Source organism: Cygnus atratus, chromosome 1, assembly GCF_013377495.2.
Source record: "Cygnus atratus isolate AKBS03 ecotype Queensland, Australia chromosome 1, CAtr_DNAZoo_HiC_assembly, whole genome shotgun sequence".
Classification (NCBI taxonomy): domain Eukaryota; kingdom Metazoa; phylum Chordata; class Aves; order Anseriformes; family Anatidae; genus Cygnus; species Cygnus atratus.
Window position 1 is genome coordinate 115,145,557 of NC_066362.1, and position 21,727 is coordinate 115,167,283.

At 40.0% G+C, this 21,727-nt stretch overlaps 1 protein-coding gene across 8 annotated transcripts in view; it reads right to left on the bottom strand.

Annotated features, from left to right (window-relative positions):
* PRDM15 (PR/SET domain 15) overlaps positions 1 to 21,727 on the bottom strand; it is a 37,707-nt gene that overhangs the window by 4,488 nt on the left and 11,492 nt on the right. For 2 of the 8 annotated variants that reach the window (XM_035546006.2, XM_050709672.1), the window contains 19 exons: positions 21,211 to 21,333; positions 18,454 to 18,552; positions 17,415 to 17,639; positions 16,642 to 16,777; positions 15,366 to 15,547; positions 14,636 to 14,730; positions 13,611 to 13,698; positions 11,903 to 12,070; positions 10,588 to 10,682; positions 9,339 to 9,470; positions 8,282 to 8,416; positions 6,105 to 6,268; positions 5,597 to 5,676; positions 4,876 to 4,995; positions 3,979 to 4,110; positions 3,390 to 3,473; positions 3,098 to 3,273; positions 635 to 715; positions 20 to 232 (listed from right to left, as the gene is read on the bottom strand). In XM_035546006.2, the coding sequence (XP_035401899.1) occupies positions 20 to 232; positions 635 to 715; positions 3,098 to 3,273; positions 3,390 to 3,473; positions 3,979 to 4,110; positions 4,876 to 4,995; positions 5,597 to 5,676; positions 6,105 to 6,268; positions 8,282 to 8,416; positions 9,339 to 9,470; positions 10,588 to 10,682; positions 11,903 to 12,070; positions 13,611 to 13,698; positions 14,636 to 14,730; positions 15,366 to 15,547; positions 16,642 to 16,777; positions 17,415 to 17,639; positions 18,454 to 18,552; positions 21,211 to 21,333 (2,528 nt within the window). The remainder of the gene's footprint in view (positions 1 to 19; positions 233 to 634; positions 716 to 3,097; positions 3,274 to 3,389; positions 3,474 to 3,978; positions 4,111 to 4,875; positions 4,996 to 5,596; positions 5,677 to 6,104; positions 6,269 to 8,281; positions 8,417 to 9,338; positions 9,471 to 10,587; positions 10,683 to 11,902; positions 12,071 to 13,610; positions 13,699 to 14,635; positions 14,731 to 15,365; positions 15,548 to 16,641; positions 16,778 to 17,414; positions 17,640 to 18,453; positions 18,553 to 21,210; positions 21,334 to 21,727) is intronic. The other 6 variants (XM_050709684.1, XM_050709682.1, XM_050709678.1 and 3 more) reach the window with 6 other exon arrangements.

Below are 21,727 nucleotides of genomic sequence, written 5' to 3' on the forward strand. Positions count from 1 at the left end.
CCTTCTACTGGAGCTTTACCTGCTGAATGCTCTGTACAGCTGAGTTAGTTTCATCTCCAACATTTCCTGTAAACTCAGCTTCCTTTTCTGTGTATTCGCTGAAGGCAGGGTCCTCAGGCACTTGAGCTTCCTCCTCCTCACCTGACTTTTGCTTCCGTTTCTGGCCACGTTTAGGAGCTTTCATATGCTGTTTCCCTTCCGGCAATTCGCTCTGTTCCAAGGCTAATTCTGGCTGGAGTGATGAATTTCCAAACAAAACACTAAGCAAAATGACTTGATGAAGTTCCAAGTAAGACACTATCACCTGAAGTTGTTTTACTGTCGATTCTCAAGCAAAGGATCAAACTTCAGCAAAAACTTGTTTTCAGAGAATGAGAACTCATGCTCTAATTACCTCAATTTTATGAGCATGTTATATAACAAAACAAATCAACAACTTGCATCTGCTTATGCTGCTATGTCTTAGAACACAGCATGCCACACATTAAGCTAGGATTGGTTCTCTAAAAACCATATCCCTTGCCTACCAGCCCACAATTGGCTATGACACATAACAAAAAAATGATGTCCCCAATTCACCCTCCAGCAGGCCTGACACCTTGTCACCATAAGAATTCAGCAATGGTGACTTTACCTGAACAATCCCAATTGAGGAGGCATCAATGGTAGTAGTCTCTGGCAGCTGCTCTAAATCATCAATCCTCACTGAAAGAATCTGTGAACAAAGAGGTATCAGCCTGGTGAACAGCAGCAGAACAGACCACAGCCAAACAATACAGCATAGCCTTGATAAATCCTGTCACAAAGCAAAAATTATGTAATCTAACATTTTGCATGTATCATTTAATATAATGCACGGCTTTTTTTTTTTTTTTTTAAGTGACTTTCATCGTATGACATAGCATCATAGAATGGTTTGTGTTGGAAGGGACCTTAAAGCCCACCTGGTTCCACCCCCCGCCATGGGCAGGGACACCTCCCACCAGACCAGGCTGCCCAAAGCCCCATCCAGCCTGGCCTTGAGCACCTCCAGGGATGGGGCACCCACAGCTTCTCTGGGCAGCCTGTGCCAGGGCCTCACCGCCCTCACAGCGAAGAATTTCTTCCTTACACCAAATGTAAACCTACTCTCTTTTAGTTTAAAACAATTCCTCCTTGTCCTGTCATTATCTGATTGAACAAAGAATTGCTCTCCAACTTTTTTATAAGCCCCCTTTAAGTACTGAGAGGCTGCATTGAGGTCTCCCCAGAGCCTTCTCTTCTCCAGGCTGAACATCCCCAGCTTTCTCAGCCTTTCTTCATAGGAGAGATGCTCCAGCCCCTTGATCATCTTTGTGGCCCTCCTCTGGCCCCGCTCTAACAGATCTACATCTGTTTGTGCTGGAACTCCATGCAGCACTCCAAGTGGGGCCTCCCAAGGGCAGAGCAGAGGGGCACAGTCCCCTCCCTCCACCCACTGCCCACCCCTCTGTTGATGCAGCCCAGGATGCAGTTGGCCTTCTGGGTTGCAAGTGCGCACTGCTGGCTCATGTCAAGCTTTTTGTCCACCAGAACCCCCAAGTCCTTCTCTGCAGGGCTGCTCCCAATGAGTTCTTCTCCCAGTCTGTGTTCCTGTCTGGGATTACCCTGACCCAGGTGCAGCACCTTGCACTTGGACTTGTTGAATCGCATTCAGTTCACGTGGGCCCATTTCTCAAGCTTGTTCAGGACCCTTTAGATGGCATCCCTTCCTTCTGTTGTATCGACTGCACCACTCAGCTTGGTGTCATCTGCAAACTTGCTGAGGGTGCACTCGATCCCACTGTCCGTGTCATTAATAAAGGTATTAAACAGCTCTGGTCCCAGGACAGACCCCTGAGGGACACCGCTTGTCACCAGCCTCCACCCGGACATAGAGCCATTGACCACCACTCCCTGGGTGCAACCTTCAAGCCAATTCTTTATCCACTGAATGGTCCACCCATCAAGTCTGTATCTCTCCAATTTGGAAATGGGGATGTCATGTGGGACCGTGGCAAAGGCCTTACAGAAGTCCAGGTGGATGACATCGGTCAGTCCTCCCTTGTCAATCTTTTCCTTCTCACTGAAAACCAACAAAGTTTAAAGACAACACTAGAAGAAAGTGTTTATTTTCATATTCCAGACAGAACACAACCCACTGAGAAGTGAGGAATTCTATAGTAATGTAATGTTTTGTCAAACATAATTAGACAAAAAAAATATTATTTTAATTACTATTTATAAATGTATTAACTGTGTCCTATTCCCTTATTTTCAGCAATATCTATACTTCTCAGCTTATCAAAGAACAGAAACAAATCGCCCTCTAGATTGCAGACACTTAGCTGCATTTTTAAACCAAAAGTCAATAAACAGAACTTTTTGTTGACTGCCTACATTTCATCATGATGACAGGGAAGGAATAGTTCAATGCAAAGCAATGCTGATGATAAACTGCTTGTAAAATAAAACCTCAAAGGGAAAGGAGAAGCCTTAGTCAACCTAAACAATAAATGCTGAGAAAAAATACAGTATCTATTCAGAAATTTAGAACAAAGAAAAAGCCCCATTACAGTCAGACAAAACATCCCTCAAATCCAAATTCTCTGCAGTCAGCATTCATCTTTAATACTAAGAATCATTTTACATCATCAGCAGATACTGCCGTCATCTCTATTCACCACTTCTTTCAGATCACTTCTAAATATGGAGAACACAACGGGAAAAAAGAATCGATTATGGTCACTAGTAGATGAAGACAAAACATGAAAAGAAATATGCATTTAAGCTGAGGGAAAAAAAAAAAAGGGATTTAAGTAATCAGAAGAACTTCATTTTTAGGGAGTGGCAATCAGATATGTTTACTACTGAAACATAACAAAACAGCTGATTCGGCTAAGTGCATGCTTAACAGATGCTACCTGAGCTGGTATTTATCCTTAACCTTAAAACTGGCCTCAAAAGAGAACAGGAAAAAAAAAGGGGGGTGGGATGATGGGGGAGGAATTCCTTTCAAGTCACTGAAGTCATAAAGTTTCCTAAAAAAAAAAGAAAAGTCAAAAAACCACTCTATGATCTACCTGCCAAACTAACTCACCTCTGGATGTTTACGCCTCATATGTCGACTCATGGATGCTCTGGTAGAAACCTTTGTCCCACACAGCTGACAGCTCTGGGCTTCTACCTTATCATGCGTGAGCTGTATGTGCTTCTGGAGCATGTAATCAGTGACATACTTCTTATCGCAGACTGAACATGTCCACTGTTTTCCTACTGGTGGCAGATGGAAGGAAAAGCTATTAGCAACAGCCCCCGAAGATGAGTATCATACGAGAACTAGGAGAAAAGTTAAGCTGTAGTCTTTTATTACTGTATTTTAGAGGATTTACCTGTATGAATTAGCTTATGAGTCTCCATCGTATTTCTCTCACTAAAAGTCTTCCCACAGAGCTCACACATAAAATCTTTGATTCCTGTAAGAGTACATTTAGTGTAAGAGTAATAAGAGCATTACTAAGAGTAATACTCTTAGTGTAAGAGTAATAAAGGCACCTGGGACAATTCTGAATCTTGTATTACCAAAACACTCCACCCCACAGCCAAACAAATAAAAAGCCCAGTTTCACCAGCTATTTTCATTAAGCTATGCCACTGTATCAGTCTGAAAATAAATCAGAAAATAACATTTTGTTCTGTAAAATAGGAAACTGGAGACTGATTTAAAACAAAAGCAACACTCTAGGTCTATCCTAGACTAAACCAACCACCCTTAAAAAACGGAAACATGAAAGCAACCAAACACATCTTAACTGTATAACAGGTGGTCTTGACTGACCAAAACCTCACTTTGGAAAAAGCACAATATGCATATTTGTTTTAATAATGTTCCTCATATTCTCTCACTGTTCTATATAAGAGCTCTCTCAGGAAGCATTTAGCTGATTCAGTGCAGCTTTTGTACATCCTTAGGGACCTCACCTGTGTGTCTTTTGTAGTGCTTCAGCATGTTGACTTTCTGTGCAAATTTTCGGTGACATTCCTTGCACTCGTATTCTTTAATCCCTTTGTGAAGCTTCATGTGGTGACGAAGCGCATGTTTTGTCTTCATTCCTATGAGGTACAAAGATACAGCTAAAAGCACAGTATGATGATTTTCTCCATTCTCCTACCTTCGGAAGGGAGCTCAGGATGACCAACCACGTTAGACAATAGCTCTAAGTTGGTATCTGCTGTGTATCCGCTATTCAATGTTTTTAATTGTTTAGGTAGCAGTGCACACTATCATTATTATTTTAGTTCCAGGCAAGATCTCTGGAAAACATCTGAAGAACCATGTGGAAGAAGCAAAACAGCAGGGAGAAGCAAAGATAAAACATCCTTAGGGATGTCAGACTTACTGCCTTCCACTAATATGCCAGTTCAGATATGGTTCAAGTTATAGCTCAAGTAATTCAAAAATTGAAAGCAACTTTGACTCCTAAAGCTCTTAGAAAGAGAAATTACTCTAATTCTTAAGTCTGAAAACAGTCTAGAATGAAAGAAATCAAACAACAAACCAAAACAACTTTTATTCACTTTGGTACTGCAAATGCAGTGGAATTCACTCAGGCAAGCACTCCTCAATCTAACAGAACAGAGGCAAATTTCACTGACTTCAGATGTGTCTTACAGGTCGTGGAACTAGATTGTAAAATTACGGGTGTTTAATATATGCATAAGGCTCCTAATTAATACAGTTTCTAACACTCTAAAGAATTTACATTCTGAGTACCTTCCCAATATTCTAAGTCATTAGAATAATGGAAATCATTTTAATTCAGATGTTCACCTGCTATTCAGTATCACAGTTAATGGAAAACAAGGCATTAGACATACCTTTGCCACATTCTGCACACAAGTATTCTCGGATATTATCATGGACCCGCATGTGTTCTTTTAACATGTCTTTCCTAGCAAATGATTTGCCACATTGCTCACAAGCATGACTTTTTACACCTTAAAAATAAATTTAAAAGACAACATAAACAAAAAAAAATGTTAATGAAAAATGTGCATCCCCTAACACCTGACTAAACTGGTGAATCAGAGGGCAACAGTCCACCTGTGTTGACAGCCATATCTTTCATGCATATTGTAGCCCAGACTGAATTAGGAGACATTAGAGAGAGAAAAAAGCTGGCTTTTTGTGCGAGATCTAAAAAAAGAAAGTCTGAGGTAGGAAAATACTGCATAGCATGAAATAATAATGAGCTGTTAAAAATGATTTTGCAATAGCAGTTTTCAGCCTGTGTAATGGTGAGAAGGTGACATGGAGAAGAATTTGAGGAAGAACGGAATACAGAATTAGGATTTTAGCAGATGAATCCTGCATTATATTAACTAAGATCTGGATTGTGTGCCTTGACCAAACATCTTCATTAACACTATCTGTTTTAGAAAACTGGTCTACCTTAAAAGCATAAATATATCATTTATCTTATTGTAACTTACAGTAAAAACCCGTAACTTATTTCTCCCTGAAAAAAAATAAGGCAGGCATTGGCAACAGAAATTTCTTTGTAATAGTGAGAATGATAAAGAAACACAACATTTTTACCTGTATGTATAAGCTTATGTCTTTCCAGATTCCCTATACTGTTAAAAATCCTTCCACAGATTTCACATGGATGGATATATCTGAAACCAGAGAGACCAAAACTGTCATGCTTTTCCTGAGACAGAGGTGGTTTTCAGGCATTTTTGTCAGTGTGTTTGGTAATACTAATTACTAGAAAAGTTCCTTGAAACATAAATGCATTTTAAAAATGAGTCTTAGAAACACTAGGTTTGCTGAAGGCATTGCTATGCCCTCAAATGATATATTTTTTAAAAATTCTTATTAAAACCATAGATTTGTTGTTTACAAAGCCCAAACTGGGTCACTGTTGACTAATCGTTTTAAGTGAATTGGCAGTGATATATAAGCATTTCGAACTTTTAATCAACATTTTAACACCCATTAGTTTCTGGTCTTTTAGTACAACCCAATTCTCTAAAATCATCAGATGGCAGAGCCACTGTGACTTCAAGATAGCTCCTCATATCAGGCCAACAAGTCATCTTACTTCTGTACATTAGGATCAGGCAGGTTCTCCCGATGAATGACCATGTGTGCATGGTAAGTTGCCTTCAAAGCAAAACGTCGATTACAAATGCTACAGCCATAGCCTTTCTCCTTGTGCACATCCATTATATGCTTCAGGTACTCCTTCCCTCGGCCGAAAGTTAACTGTGAAATGAACCAATAGTGAATGAAAGGGGAAAAATGTCCTTAGAACAGCAACGATTTCATACTAAGTTTTACTGGGATCTCAAGCCAGAGCTACTAGTCAGAAATACCCTGCGTATCACTAGGTGAAAATTCTGGGAAAGCTAGATTCAGGCCTGAACCTGTTTGGCCATTACAAACACACTGCTACAGGACATCGGTTAACTCACTTGGAAAACTAGCTTGAGATGTTATCTCTGGCTTCACTTGGAAAACTAGCTTGAGATGTTATCTCTGGCTTCTTGCTGACAGAGGGCAGAAGTGCAGAACAGTTTGCTCGGTTTTGGACAGAAGTCGTGCTTCTTACACTGCACAAGTAGAGGACCTCCAATTATCTGTGCACTGAGGAACAGACTTGAAGAGAGCCACATCTAACCTCCACCAGCTGTTGAACCAAGGACGTCACAGATGGAGAGAAATGTCTTTTGGACTTTAGGGATAGAGTAAGCTCTCTTCTGCAGAGCAAGAAGAGTTGGTATTTCTAGGCATTTGCAGAGCAGCGATACCAGCTCAGGTCCTGGAAGCACTACAACTATGACAGCCAGGTGCTTGACCTGGGCTGAGTAACCTTGCATATACATATATGCTCCTATGTATCAGGGCAAAGTGCCATGACATGATCTTTTGCTCTGATTTTGCAATTATTCAGGGTATAACTGACAGTACTGAATAGCTTGGTGAAGATGTCCTTTGGGAAAACGAAAAAATAAAGACAGATATCCTCAGAAGACATATGTCACTAACTTATTTATATGTGGTTCTCCCTTAGGGATGTGTGAATTTTCAGCCAAAAAGAGCCTCTCCATTTCATCACAGGTAACACTCACTTCCCACTGCCTTACACAGTTTTTACTTCTCAGACACTTCCAAAAGTGCTAAAAACAAACAAAATAAAAACAGCTTCCAGAAAGAGCTTTCTAATTTGAATGGCACAATTTCCCACATTTAGAAGCATACATTTTTATGCAGTTTATGTATCCATTAAGTGCCAGATATTATAATTACCACATTGAAAGCAAGTACACGATTAACTGCTGTGATACCACATCTTCTTATACTTACTGACATAAGATTAAAATCAGCTTGCATTTAAAAACAGTTTGCAGATAAGAACAGAAAAATGACATATTAATATCTCTGAGTCTTTAAAATGAAAAGAAGATAGCCTAAGTACGTTCACCACATTAAGAGTAGACTGTGACATAAAGTCTGATTTCCAAAGGCCAAGTTGGTGGCTTAACTACCAAGGTTCTCCTGTCCCACTGTCAGTTTGGCCAGTTTTGCTGTTGTCACTGATTCATTTTGCATCCCCCCCACCACAGCACTGTGTGCTCCCCCAGTTAGGGTACAGAATCCAAATGGGCCTTAAAGATCCCATTCTTCCTCATTATTTCTTTACTAAATGGCAAAAGCCATGCAGTAAGAGGTTGAAAGAGTCTTCCTCTGTTCAATGACAAGTGAGTAAAGTCTGTGCCAGCAGAACCATCCATCCTGTTAGTAACAGAATAGGCCAAGAATAAGCAGTCATGCTGAACATTAACAACAGTGTTGATCCTCCAAACTGGATATCCACTAGAGGACATCTGATCTTGTCAAAATGAATCAAATTGCAGTTGGTATCATTCAGAATTGCCACAACTTTAATTTGCACATAATTAAAAGATAGCGTAAGATTTGAATATTCCTTTATTGTTTCTTCCTCCAGTTTTGCTTGCTTGCTGCTTTACACAGAGGGAAGTGTATATTTATGTATTTATCTTTTTAAGTATTTAGCATTTGCCTTACAGAACACCACCTGATGTCTTACAGAATAAGATCACTTCCTAGAATAGAGGTAACAAGCACTGCAGAGAAGAGCAGACCTGTGAACTGGCCTACTCTTTGCTAATCCTCAGTGTTACTTAAAACTGAATAATTTATAAATATCTCCACTCCTTCCCCCCATCAAATTAATTTGAAAGTATTTAAAGCTACCTGGCACCTTTTGCAGCTATACTTGTGAGGCTCAGAATCTGCACTTTCATCAGAGTTGTCATCGTTTTCCTCTGATGAGATTCCAATTTTACCAATGAATTCTTCTCTCTGGTGATCGTCCATTAGTGCTATATCCTGTGTAGGGTAGGAAAGAATATTCTGTTTTAATAAAGACCTATGTCAAAAGGTAACAGCTTGACAGCTGTTTTTCTTTTTTTTTTTTTTCCACCCTGACTGTTTCACATTAACAACTGCTGTAATGTTATTATTTATAACATCCTCCCACTTCATTCAATTCAGGTAAACAAAGTCCCTCTGTGCATGACTAAACAAGGAACAACTGTTTATCTAAACAGATAATACTCAGTTTTTGTATATAAAAGGAATCTGAACGTAAAAAGATACCCAACTGGTTCAGTATTACAACCATATAAGCATCACTGAGTGATACAATTCCTTTCAATTTTGTGCTAACCCAGTTACGTCAAAATAATCAGTGTCTGTTTAGGCACTAGTAATAGAGGTGTTTTTATTTTATATTTTTCTTTTTAAAAATGATTTGGGTCATTTTGACTAAACCAGCTTAGGAACTGAGCACACAGCCAGTTATGCCGGCATATATAAGAGAATCACATTCACTGTGATTCAATTACTTTTCTGGTTTGTTTGCTGGAACAATGCAACTGTTAGCAGTCCTCCTGTTAAACAGGTTGTTATTCTCCCTGCCTTAAGCTGTGCAACCTCTATGATTAACCCAAGGTCAAAGAAGTGTATTTACATAATGTTCAGAACAGCGTTCTGCAGTGGTACCTGAAATAACTTTAAATATGATAGTCCACGTACTCTGTAGCAGTCCACCTGTGGAATACAGAGCCATGGGTAAATCAGAACGCGACACTTGCTAGGCTGCCGTAGAAACATCACTGCACAGGGTACACAATCACTGTTGTGTTGCCAGTATGAACACGCGGCTGTAACAGTCTGAACATATTTATCGATATGCTTATTAATGCTTGCTAAATAACAGGCCTTTCCTACTAAAATATTAACACAATACCTTAAAATGGACATGAATATGATCTCTCAGCACATCCACCCTGAAAAATTTCCGCCCACAGATTTCACAGGTGTACTTCTTGTCTCCATGTGTTAAAAGGTGTTTGTTCATATTGCTTCTGCATGAAAATACCTAAGACAGAAGAAGAAGGATGGGTTTTTGTATCATGCCCAGCAGGACTACAATTCTTTATAAGTTATCCAACGGACTGCTCAGAACATATTTACTACCCCATATTATTCATTCTGGCCAGAAACATGTAGGAACTCAGCAGACTACCTCAGAAACTGCTGACACAGCAAAATACACATAAACAGCTTCAAAGAACTGACTGAAATTGCCTGCTTGTCAGAGGTTGACTTCCAAAAAAGATGGAGCAGAATTACATAGGGTAAATTTAGAAATATTTAGACCGTGTGTTCTGAACCAAGAACGTTGCCTCTATCTGTAAAAAGATACATACACAAAATCTATCTTCACTGATATTTAACGTATTGAAAAAATAAAAAAAAAATGGCCTACAGACCAAATTAAGTATTGCTTGAGCACATCTTGCACCATAGATCATTAAACATTTATCGAACCACTAGTTAAACCCACAATATTCGTACTAGTGACAACAGCAACTTCAGATCATGAGAATTAGCTCCCAAACACAACAGTGGCATGGTCACACAATGAGTTCACTTTGAATTCTAACAGAAAATGATTTCCAATGCACACAGTCAATTCTAGCTGTTTACATTCTGGCAGAAAAACTTCATGCTAAATAGTGTAAGCCAAGGGATTTCACTGGCAGACACAGTGACCACATTACACTCTATGTTTTGTTACATGTCCTGAAAAAATTCTAGTCCGAACTTCGGTTTTGTTCTTATTTTTGCCATAACAGCTCTCAGTGTCTCTAGACACTGTGTGCTTGGACATATAATGGAGCTGACGCAGCTGAAAGAGCAACAAACACCTTGGCTGGGCCCCAGGACTCGCTGCTAACTGACCGCATGCCTGTCTGAGCTGCGAGGTAATCTGATTTGGCAGATACCTTAGGGAACGTCATTCACCTAAAACCTTTTGGCAGGCTAAGCGTCTATTCAGGTAGACAGTTACTGTGGTTTAATACATGGGTGGTAACTTGTTATGCCACGATAACTCATTCAGAAGCTCTGGGTTGAGGCACAGCACACCCTTGGAGTGTTCTTGGAGCTGCAACACAGAGCTTCACGGGGCACATGCTGGCAAAGAAGCCTACCTTCCCACACACGGGGCATCCCGAAGGCTCCTTCTTGTAGCGAACCATGTTTTCCGTGCTGTGTTCAAATTCTTCTCTTTTCACACGCCTCACCCCTTAACAGAACAGTCCCCATCAAAAAAACAAAACAAAAAAAATAAACCATGGTTTTCCACTCCAATCTGCATGCCCTCTCAGGTGAATACTGTAAAGAAGAGTGAAACACTGGGAAGAGCCTCAACGCAGAAGTTAATTGCTAGCAAAAGGATAATTGCTTAGTTAAAATGGTGTCTTAAGAATATAGAAGCAGTCTGCCAAAGTGATGTATCCAAAGTGTTGGATATTACACCAACTGTACTGTGTATGAAAACAGACATTTATGGTCAACAGTAAAATAGGCAGATGTAGTAGGCCTTGGCATTTTGATCAGTTACCTGGCCTAGAAATTCTCCCCAAAAATCTCTAAGGAGAGAAGGAACCATCTGGAAGCTTTCAGACCTTTCTCTGCTACTTCCAAGAGGGCTGCTGCTGTTCTGTGAAAGTTGAACGTGAAACTTCTTGCCATTTCCACTCTAACCCTTGTCCTCTAGCTGTCCTCTAGTTCATGACACAGAGGGCTGAATCATGCGAGGCCAGTGACGATCAGCTATACTCAAGGCAACAAATCAGATAATCTGACTGCCTTTTTTTTTTTTTTTTTTTTTTTTTTTTTAAATCACCTGTGGTCTCATCATCCCTACCACTAGTGGCATTTTAATATATGCTTCAGCAATCTATCATCACCCAAGTTTTTCCACTCTCTCTGAGTACTTATAAGATCTTTAGACACTTGAAATTTCAAACAGACAAATATTATATTATTTTCAAACATTTCCCCAGATTTTGACAGATTAACATCACACAGCATTCTGCTTATATTATACTGGCCAGGTAGCAGCCTTTAAAAATAAATTTATATTGCAGTCACTTTCAGTCCTACATTGCAAGTTAATCCTCTGCCCTCAAATTTTCAAGTTACCACACATTTAAAGAAAAAAAAAAGAGCTCAAATAACTTTAAAAATTAGAGACTGTTAAAATCAGCTAGTCTAAGCTAATGCGTAACAACCCAAGCAACTTTCACGTAACCGTTAGCAGCACTGACTCCAATCATGGGAAGAAAAAAAAATGGTGCAGCTCCTAGAAAGGTTTCACAGAATTAGGTAACTTTCCTCCAGGATTCATTACTATTATTTTTTATAAGTGTCACGTGTTGCTGAAGCCTGCTACTTTAGGTCAGGAAGCTGACAAAAACTGACACCTACCATAATAGTTCTGTTCATATGCAGTATACTTACCTTCCAGGTGTCGTCTTTGATGGTCTAGCATGACATCCTTCCTGTAGAACATCTTATTGCAGATTTCACATGCAAACTTCTTATCCCCATGCTTTTTCTTGTGTTTGGAAAGATTACTGTTTGTAGAAAAGAATCTGAAACACATCTCACACTGGAATGTCTTGTCATCTGTAAGAGAAACCATGCAGGTCTTTACAGAGGAAAGCAGGTTTTATGTGTTTGTGGGACAGGTAGTTCTTTTGTTAGACCTGAATTTTAACATAAAATACATCATTACATGGATTGAGGAGGGAAATGCAGGAGCATGTATTTTTCTTTTACTTCAAAATTTGTCTTCCCATTAAAAGCATAATAAACATCAAATAACATATCACGTTTAATTTTGCCACCTATGAAACTAAGTATCACTGGAATGCACTGGAACATATTTTTTTCAAAAGCAATAGAAATATATTATGTTAATTTGAACACTGGCTCTAGCATCATAACTTCCTCACCTGGGCTATCTCCATTGTGGTCTAGCATACATTAAAATTATGTTTGGAGTTGACTGTGCAATACCTGCCAGTACAGTATACTCCAGAATAAAGTATAAAATCTCAAAAAACCAAACCATTACATGGTAATAGGGCTATGGGAAATTCACTTGATATTCAGCAGCTGAGACTTTTGTCGGAACATGACACCGTGGTGCTGTAGGTGGAATTTGCCAATGCTAAAGCAATCACAATGAAGTAACGGCTTGGTTTGTTAAATAGTAGAGCAAAAACTGCCTGCTCGTTTTGCTAACAGTCAACTCAAGAGACAGAAAATACGCTGCTGTCTTTGAATGAACACAAGACTGAGGTCACTCGGCATTACTTTCCATTCTACATATGGCTGAGTTTTTATACAAGCTGTACCCTCTGAAAGGAAATGAGAAAACCTACTTTGGATGGTGTGGAAGGGGCAATTGCCCAAGTGATTCTAAACTGAGAGTTATCACGGGTCTGTAAAAGTAATTGGGATGTCATTTTCTAAGCCTAAGATCACTCAGCGCAACTAATATGAGTAACCACAAGGGATCGCTGGAGAAGAAAAGGACAAGTTCTAGTGATACCAAGAAAGAATCATCTGCAGAGACTACTTCAAGTATAAAGAAAGTATGAAAAAGCAGAAGAGAACTGTAGAATCATAGAATCATAGAATGGCCTGGGATGAAAAGGACCTTAAAGATCATCTATTTTCAACCCCCCTGCTCTGGGCAGGGTTGCCAACCACTAGAGCAGGCTGCCCAGAGCCGCAAAACCACAAAAACTATAATCCCAGAAAGCTACAAACTATTGATAGTACCGGCTCCTTTTCCAGTTCTTCTATCTCAGAGAAGAGAGGCCAAACTTAGTTTCAGGAAAGAAAGTTAAACAGATGGTGACAGGGTAGCTATGAACATATGAGTGAAATATTAGTTAAGCTTTTATATAGTTGAGCAGGAAATACTAAAAAATGCAATACATAAGTGGATGTGTTGCTCTGCAGATTACTGTTTTAACTTCTGTTATCACAAGAGGTTTTGTGAGGAAAGGGGGAAAGAGGGGGCAGGTTGCTTGTGGTGATGAAAAAATCCAAATGCCTAATTCCCCTTTGCAGTTACTATACTGAGAGAGATTTGTAGACCTACCCACAAAACTGAGTAAAGATGAGAGGAAGCTGAACCGTTAGCCATTCTCACCTGTCCTGCAGTTATGGAATTCCAACGCACTCTCTATCCGAAAGGCCTTTTCACATGTTGTGCACTTGTATCTGTACTCGTTGTCAACCTGAGGATTGCAAACAGTAAGTGTTTAAGAGGGGGAAAAGCCAAGTCTCGTCTGACAGAGAAATTCTGAATCTCAGTTACTTTTTCTGTCTTTTCTAATTTTTCTTCCTTCAACAGGACGCTTAAATATACACTGATGCAAAATTCTAATGCTATATTATCACGCCATGTTTCTACATATGATCTCTATACAAAAAAAAAAAGAACAGACAATGCACCTGTGTGCTTGTAACAGTCTTCCTGATAACCTCCCAGTCCGATATGGAGACAGAATTTTTGAAAAGCGAGATGTAATCTGACTCATCCTCTAGCTCCAAAGTAGATGCCAGGAATCAGAGAGCTTAGGACCTTGATGCCCAGCAAGAACAGAAATATTCACTGATAAGGCCCCACCACAGGTGTGTTAAATATTTATACAGGCAGCAGCACTGAAAGGCCCTCATCAGCAGGCACGGCGCTGCTACTATAAGCATCACACTTTTACACATCTGTTCACAGCCCTTACTGACACAGCCTTCACCCAGAGAGTTCACCCACTAAATGATGCTATAGGTGGAGATAAATAAACCAGGACAGGCAAACAAGACTAGAATAGTCCTTTTTAATACAATAAACTGAATTCAGATCTCACTTCTAGGTAATGCAGGTCCAGCTAACTCCAGCTTCTCTTGCTGTAACAGATGCCTGAAAACAATTTTGAACAGAAAATTCAGACATGGAAAAGGACTTCCATGCTCCAAAGCATGTCCACACTTTCCAAACTAATTTGTTGTTGTAACAGCAAATGGTACCTCTCCCTATCAGTCTTGTCTCACTTATAAGAAATTCACAGATATCCGCTCAAATGTAATTGACCCAAACTCCCCCGCTAGCACCTGGATGCCCACGGTACATTTTCACCTAACCTCAGAAAAAGCCCACTAGTCATTTCCACTCACTTCGTTCCTGCTGTGCTTGTACGAAACATGCTGCTTCAAGCTCTCTTTACGGCTGAACAGCTTTGTGCATTCCTCACATTTAAATAGTTTGTCACCTGAGGGGATCAATCAAGATAAAAAAAAATCAAGTCAGAGACTGATAATCATCAACTCTAGGCAAGACAGAGGAAACCAAAGCACAAGCAACTGCAAATAAACAGGCTAGGGATGAGAAGTTTTAGTAATTCAGGAGATCCAAATAATGGATTTTGACCTTTTCCATTCTAGTGCAGTTTACCTACTGACGACAATTTTGTTTGGTTCCCCCCAACCTTTTCGAAATTGTTATTTTTCACAGAATCCTTAGAAGCAGGTTGTGCACCCCTGGAACTGCAGATCACAGGTCAAAAAGCACTCCGCTGGTATTTACACATCAATGTGGACCACGAGCCTGTGAAGATGGGGGACTGTGTGTATGTAAAGGGAAGAACAGTTTTGGAAAAGCCATCACATCCTTGCCTCTGCTTATAATATGTACCTAAATTCAGATTGTAAATACTCAAATTTCAACTCCCAACTTTTATTTTCTCATGCATAAATTAAAGAGGTCTCTAGAGGAAGTTTAAAAAAAAAAAGCAACTCTATTAAGATTATGCATACCAATATCTAAGAATAGTTTAAATGCTTTACTCAAAGGTGGAACCAATGAGAGACAGAAGCAATATACAAGTGAGGCAAAAAGCAAACCCACCATGAGAACGGATGTGCCTGCTGAGGTTGCTGCTGTTCTGGAAGATCTTACTGCAGATACTGCATTGATAGACTCGTTTGTGCTCCCCAAGTTGTTTTATCAGCTTCCGCCGTATACCATGTCTACTGGAGAGAATTAAACTTCTTTTGAGGGACATGGTGTTTTGGTGATGAGCAAACCTACTGGATCAGAGAAAGAAAGGCAGGGACTGAAAGGTATCCCACAGGTTGCAAGAAAGTCCCACGAGCTGGCAAAAGCTAGAGGAGTGTTATGCTCAGCTTCTGGCAGGAGAGGGAGTGCTGGAGCTTCATCCTTGAAAAGGTGACCTCTTGGCCACCCACTGGTAGCAGCAGATGTCAGAAAGCAGCTCGCTCCAAATTAACTTCACCCAGGATGAAAAAGAAAAAAAGCAGCAGCCACCAGCCCCACAGATCGTCTTTTCAGGCCTCTCAGAGCAGCATAAAGGATCTGTTCTGCTTATTCTCTAAAAACATTAGCAGTACTTCAGCTTAGAAATCTGGGCAGTTTTCATGCAAAAAGCGTGGATGACCAGAAGGCAGTTGGGCACCAAGAAGCAGTACTGTTCTATTTCCCAGCACAACCACCAGTTGGAATGCATTTTTGATGGTTCTCTATCTGCTAAGAACTTCAGTATATAGCATTACTAGCTAATTTTCAAACACCAAGGACTTTATTATACTAAAAAAAAGAAAAAAAATCATTCAAAAATACAGTTTTATCAAGCCGGAAAGACATAAAGGAATTTAAATCAGTCAATGATATTTAGCAGTCTCCCTGAGGTTCTGGTATACATAAATTTTCCCTTCCTAATGCTCTAAGTCTGAAGTATCATGCACATGAATCAGTATGAAGTCATTTATGAGTTAAGACACAAACCAGACTGAATAATAGTGGTTAGCTTTTTTTTTTTTAATGCCAAAAACTCTTTGCCTGCTTTAACACCAACATTCAACAAGAGTAATATTTCACTGTGCAACTGGAAGAGGCTTTGGTATCACACTGAATGAAACCATTAACATGACAGAAAATTAAATTCCCATGGTTTATATTCTAACCTTCTAGCACAATTATTTCACCAACTGTGCATCATCCTACAGTGCTCGATCCAGCTTTGTGGCTCTTCTAGTGGCAGCACCATGCAGTTTTACACTAATGAAAAACAGCATCTGTGGGCTCAGTGTTTGAGCACAGCTGTTACACGCTACTTAGGACTTGATTAAGCCCGAGAGGAAATTCTGCATCCCAGAACACTTACTTTGTGACCGAACTGATGCTGTTTGTGGTGCTAGGCATCTTTCCTAAAACCAATTCCATAATCCTCTCTTCTGCAGCTGAAGGCAGGGCTACCTCATCCGGTGGGACTTCAGTCGCAGTGTCAGCTACACGTTCCGCTGCAAACACATGATAAAAATACAGTGTTAAAGCGGAGAGCTTGAAAGAAAACCTTAATTGCAGGAATTTGCTTTTGTAATGACATGTGGCACTGAACTAGGATCCTTGACAAGTAACTGATTGCAAATGAGTAGGTAGTACTTTCAAGACAGAAAGGGGCTACTGAATCACAGGTAGGCTGTAGCCAGCATCTCTTATGAAGGTGTAATTTCTTACCTTTCCAGCCTACTACTACAGTTGACTATGCCTCGCAAGTTCCCATCAGAACTTCCCTTAAAGGAATGTAAGACCCTGAAAAAAGCCCCTTCCAGGAATACACTGAAAGGCAGAGAGAGAAAGCTCTCTCTTCTTGAGGGGGAAGATGCTTTCTCTCCTGTTCCTTCTTGCAGGATGCTATGCAGTTCTCTCTATTCCTAAAATTGTTGAAGGAGAATGCAGGTAATCTAAGCACAGATGTTGCAACCTTTACTGTAGACATGGACCTGGCAGATAATTAACATAGGTTTGTAAATCATCTGCTTTAGTGATCTGCCCAAAAACGTCCACCCTGACTGTGCTTTACTTTTTAGGCCTTTCTGAAAACTAAAGACATATGAGGGGAACACGTACTTAGCATTGTCTTAAGTTTTGTCTTACCTGCAGGCTCCTTCTCTTCAACAACGACAAGGGGTGTTTCTGCTTTTGCTGTTTTGGGCTTTCTTCCCCGTCTGGCCTTCCTCCTTGAGTCTGTACCGGCACTAGCTGCATCACAAACCACTGGCGGATCCGCGGGGGGAGTCTCTGTTGCTTTCGCTGCAACAGCCTCATTTTGGCTGGCTTGGGGAGCACCTTTAGCTTGTTCCAGGTGACTCAGCAAGTGCTCTGGATAGATGGAAAGAACAAGAGAGTAAAGAGGAAAGAAACTGCCATGAAATCCCCCAAGGGACAGATCTAGCTGAAGCCTATCAATCAGGTCGACCTCATTTAACAGAGACTCACTTCAAGTTATTTCAGAAGCAGTCACAATACCATCCTAACTAAAAGCATACAGTCTATTAAACAACCAAACAATTACTAACATGGACTGCAATTTTTAAGAGATTTGTTAGGTATAACTGGAAATAGGCTGTGTCCCTGACAGTGTGTACATTTTTCCAAAAACCCAAGTTACTTAGCAGCCTAAGTTCCCTTTTCAAAAATGATTTCTCAAATGGTCAGAGCTCTTAAATATTTTAAATTCTTTAGAAGACTGAATAAAACAGCTGGAAATGAAATGCAGAGAAAAGGAACCCACATATTTCATTACCTTTACTACATCTGTGCTATAAATACCAGACAGATAGTATCATTAAGTATAAGCTGACGTCTCTGATGTTATAGACCATTCATGCAGTTTCCTGTCCTTGATATTCCTAATGCTCACATCATCTTCTAGACAATAATTTTATTTCTTCTAGATTCAATATCACAATTGTATGCCTAGAGATTGCCTGCTGCCACATCAATAACATCATTGTTTTACCTTTCGCAAACAATTTTTACACAAACATGTAAGACCTATTTTACACGAATATATAAAACCTTTATTTTAGTGCATCATGGATGAGGACATGGCTTTGCAGTCTTGTGCTCTGGGAGAACAGAACTCTCCTAACGCTCCTCAGTACTATGGCATCAATTTCTAACACTCCATTACCTGTCAGCAGCTGAGGCTCTTGGAAAGCAGAAGAACAGACTTTACACGTCCACTGGCTAGACTCTGCTTCTGTAGCTCCGCTGCCTTCTGAAGCGTTCACTAAATCACAAGAAGAAAGAGTTTAAAGCTTTGAAAATGGGAAAAATAAGTAGTAAATCCCCGTAGCCTTGTTCCTCTTGCAGTGACTCCCTGCATACCATGAAGTATGACTTAAGCAGTAAGTGGCCCACAGAGGCAACTGCTTAATTTTGAACTTCCCAGCTATATTCCCACCAGCAGACCAAACAAAACAAGTAGTCACATGCCTGTTACGCGTGCAATTCATGAGAAACTTAAGTATGATTTATTATCTGGGACCACTTTGGGATCTTCCAGACATAAATACTTGAAAAGTCAAAACAGATGAGAACACCGAACAGAATCCAAATGCTGCAGGGAAGAACACTGGTGCTCTTGTAAGGTCCCGAGGGTCCCTTTATCACTTTCTAAAGAACAGTGATGATCAAAGACACGATACAAATCGATTTTTAGCAATGGAGCTACCGGTGCTCTTCTGCGTCAGTTGAGGACAGAAGTGGAGAAATCCTCCTTGCTCTCTCTGAAGAGCATCACAGATTAAGAGTATTTGGATTAACAGGCATAAGGGTGAGAACAATAAAAACCTGGTTTTGAGTGGTTTCATGAACTGGATGTTCTATCAGACTACCGTACCGGTATTTTAATTAGCATATCAGCTACCAAACACACATGAAGATATTAGGAGGAAAATGGATCTGGAATTGAAAAAAAGGTTACTTTGTTCACAGTCCCTTGTCTTTCACTCTTCGGATGATCTGTCTGAATTTGCCAAGTATCTGATAAGTCTGGACTGGTTCACAGAATTTTTGACACACAAAGCTGAATATTCCACAGTACACAAGAATTGCCCAGGAAAGTAGGATGACACTGTAATTAGATTGAGTGAATGCCAGTGCAAAAAATTCAAACTGTACCTCAGTTTCTGCCACAGATTTCCTGTATGACAGTAAGCAAGTCAGTTAATCTCTCTCTGCCTAAGGACCCCATTTGTAATGGGACGATAAAAATACTTCCTCCTTCTCACTCTTGGCTCTTAAACCAAAATAAAAGACTCTCTGAGGCAGAGATTGTTCCCTGCTACAAACACGTTCAACATTCTGCACTACACACGTCAGACCTCATCCGCACTGTAATAAATACATAAAAAAATGACTCGTTAATTCAAAAACAGAACTTCCTTCTTCACAGGCTACAAAAAGAACTTCTTATCTTGAGAGCTTTGTCCAGGAGGCCAAAGACAGCAAACCCTGAACCCCCAAGTTCTGCATAACTTAAAACGTCAAATTGGTAAACAACATGTAAGCTAAGCTATTGGATCCGTATCATGATGTTGCTGGCTAGTAAAACTGAAAAGCCACCATCTGCAAAACGGAAATCTGTCTTGGAAAATTATCTCCGGTTTTGCACTTCCCTTGCTCCTTCTACCTACCTCAAACCTAGAGACCCTAGGTACTAGGTGTACTGGTTTGCCAGGGAGTCACGTCCTGCATAGGTTCCCACTTCTTCAGGCTTCCAGGGTTAAGCAAAGACCTGTCAGTTGCCAGAAGCTTTGCAGGACTTGGGGCCAGCAGTCAGAATCAAAATAGGCATATTTTGTTTTGTAAACACCAAAAGACTACAACAGTGGGAACACTTTAAGGCTCCTCAAGTGTAACAGTACACATTTTGTTTCTGTTGAAGTTGGACTTTCAGACAGTAGTGTTAGGGATGTAGAAAGGGCTGTTCAAATTCTTCACCATTTTTTTTTTCAGGAGAAATCAGTTATGCTAAACTGAAAGGCAACTGCCCAGACAGCTCCATCTTTCAGCTGTGACAGTATCCAGGTAAACCTGAACCTCTTCTGAGGAAGTACACATCTGCAACAATCTCCTCCTCTTCTCCTTACTACTTTTAACACTAGTAAGCAAAACTTAGCAAACCAGCCTTCTCAAAGAAGAAACCCAGAATACTTTCTTTTGATCCTGATCTCCAAACTATGTACTCTGAGTTTACTTCAAGGCAAGACAAGGCAACTCGTGTTAGACAGCTTCTTAATTGCATTGTTCTCTTATCAGAGATTACAGAGGAATTGCTTCATAATCAATCTTGGGGACTAAGCTTCTGTGACACCACTAGTTGTTTCCTGACCTTGTGTTCTTTGCCAATAGTATCTGTATTGCTCATAAATTTACCTAAATCTGAGTTTCTGTCAGCAAATACAGTCTGAATTCTTCTAGACTTCTGGTATCGCTGTAATTTAGGGATGGGCAGCATTCTTGTCGTTTCCAAACAGCACTGTTCCTACACTCACATTCTCATGTTTTCTTCTAGCACCTGACCATTTGAACTATTACAGTTTGCAAAGAAAGTCTGCAGATTTTCTTTAGAATTGCCCCCACCAAACCTTAACCACCTCCAAAGCCAGAAGCAGTTATGGTTTTCATGAAAATCATCTGCCTAAAGGTCTTTTTGTCCCTTCTGGCCTTTTTTGAACCTGCCTATGCGTTTTAAGCAAAGTGCCCATGAAAATAAAAAGAAAAATCTAGACTTTCAAACCCTCTATATTAGTATTTGCTGAATGTTACATAACCACGATATCTGCAGAGAAATGGTACACCCAGCAGCTCTTTAGATCTGTATCTACCCTCTTTAGATCTATATCTACCCTCCCTCTCTCAAAAATAACATAACTTTGCATACCTGCTGGATCAGCTACTGGTATGCTGGATTTTTTCGTTTTTTTATGGGGGAAGACAGCAGTCGAAGGCTTTGAAGAGACTTTGTTCCCCTCTTTATCATATTCCATCACTACCAAGCACATATCTGTGGAGAGGAAAAACAGTTCCTTTTCTTTACTTTCCAGACCCTTTGATTCTCCTCCTCTGTACTGACAGCAGCACGCATAGTCACAAAGTTTTGCCTAACAGCAGGCCTGCAAAACACATTCTCACGTAAAATCCTAACCAGGACATTTTTATGCCCGGATTTGCATAAATGCCTTTGATGTTATGGAGTATATAGTGAAAGTGCTGAAGACAGAAAGCAGGACATACCTAAGCTTTTTACCTAAATATTTTTAAATACCCATTTGCACACACCGTATACATGAGAATGGGTTGAAAATACATGAATGGGTTAAACTACATAGGAAAAAAATGAAACCACTCAATTAATACCAACTGAAAACATCTTAGAATTTATAAACATGTTAACAGGA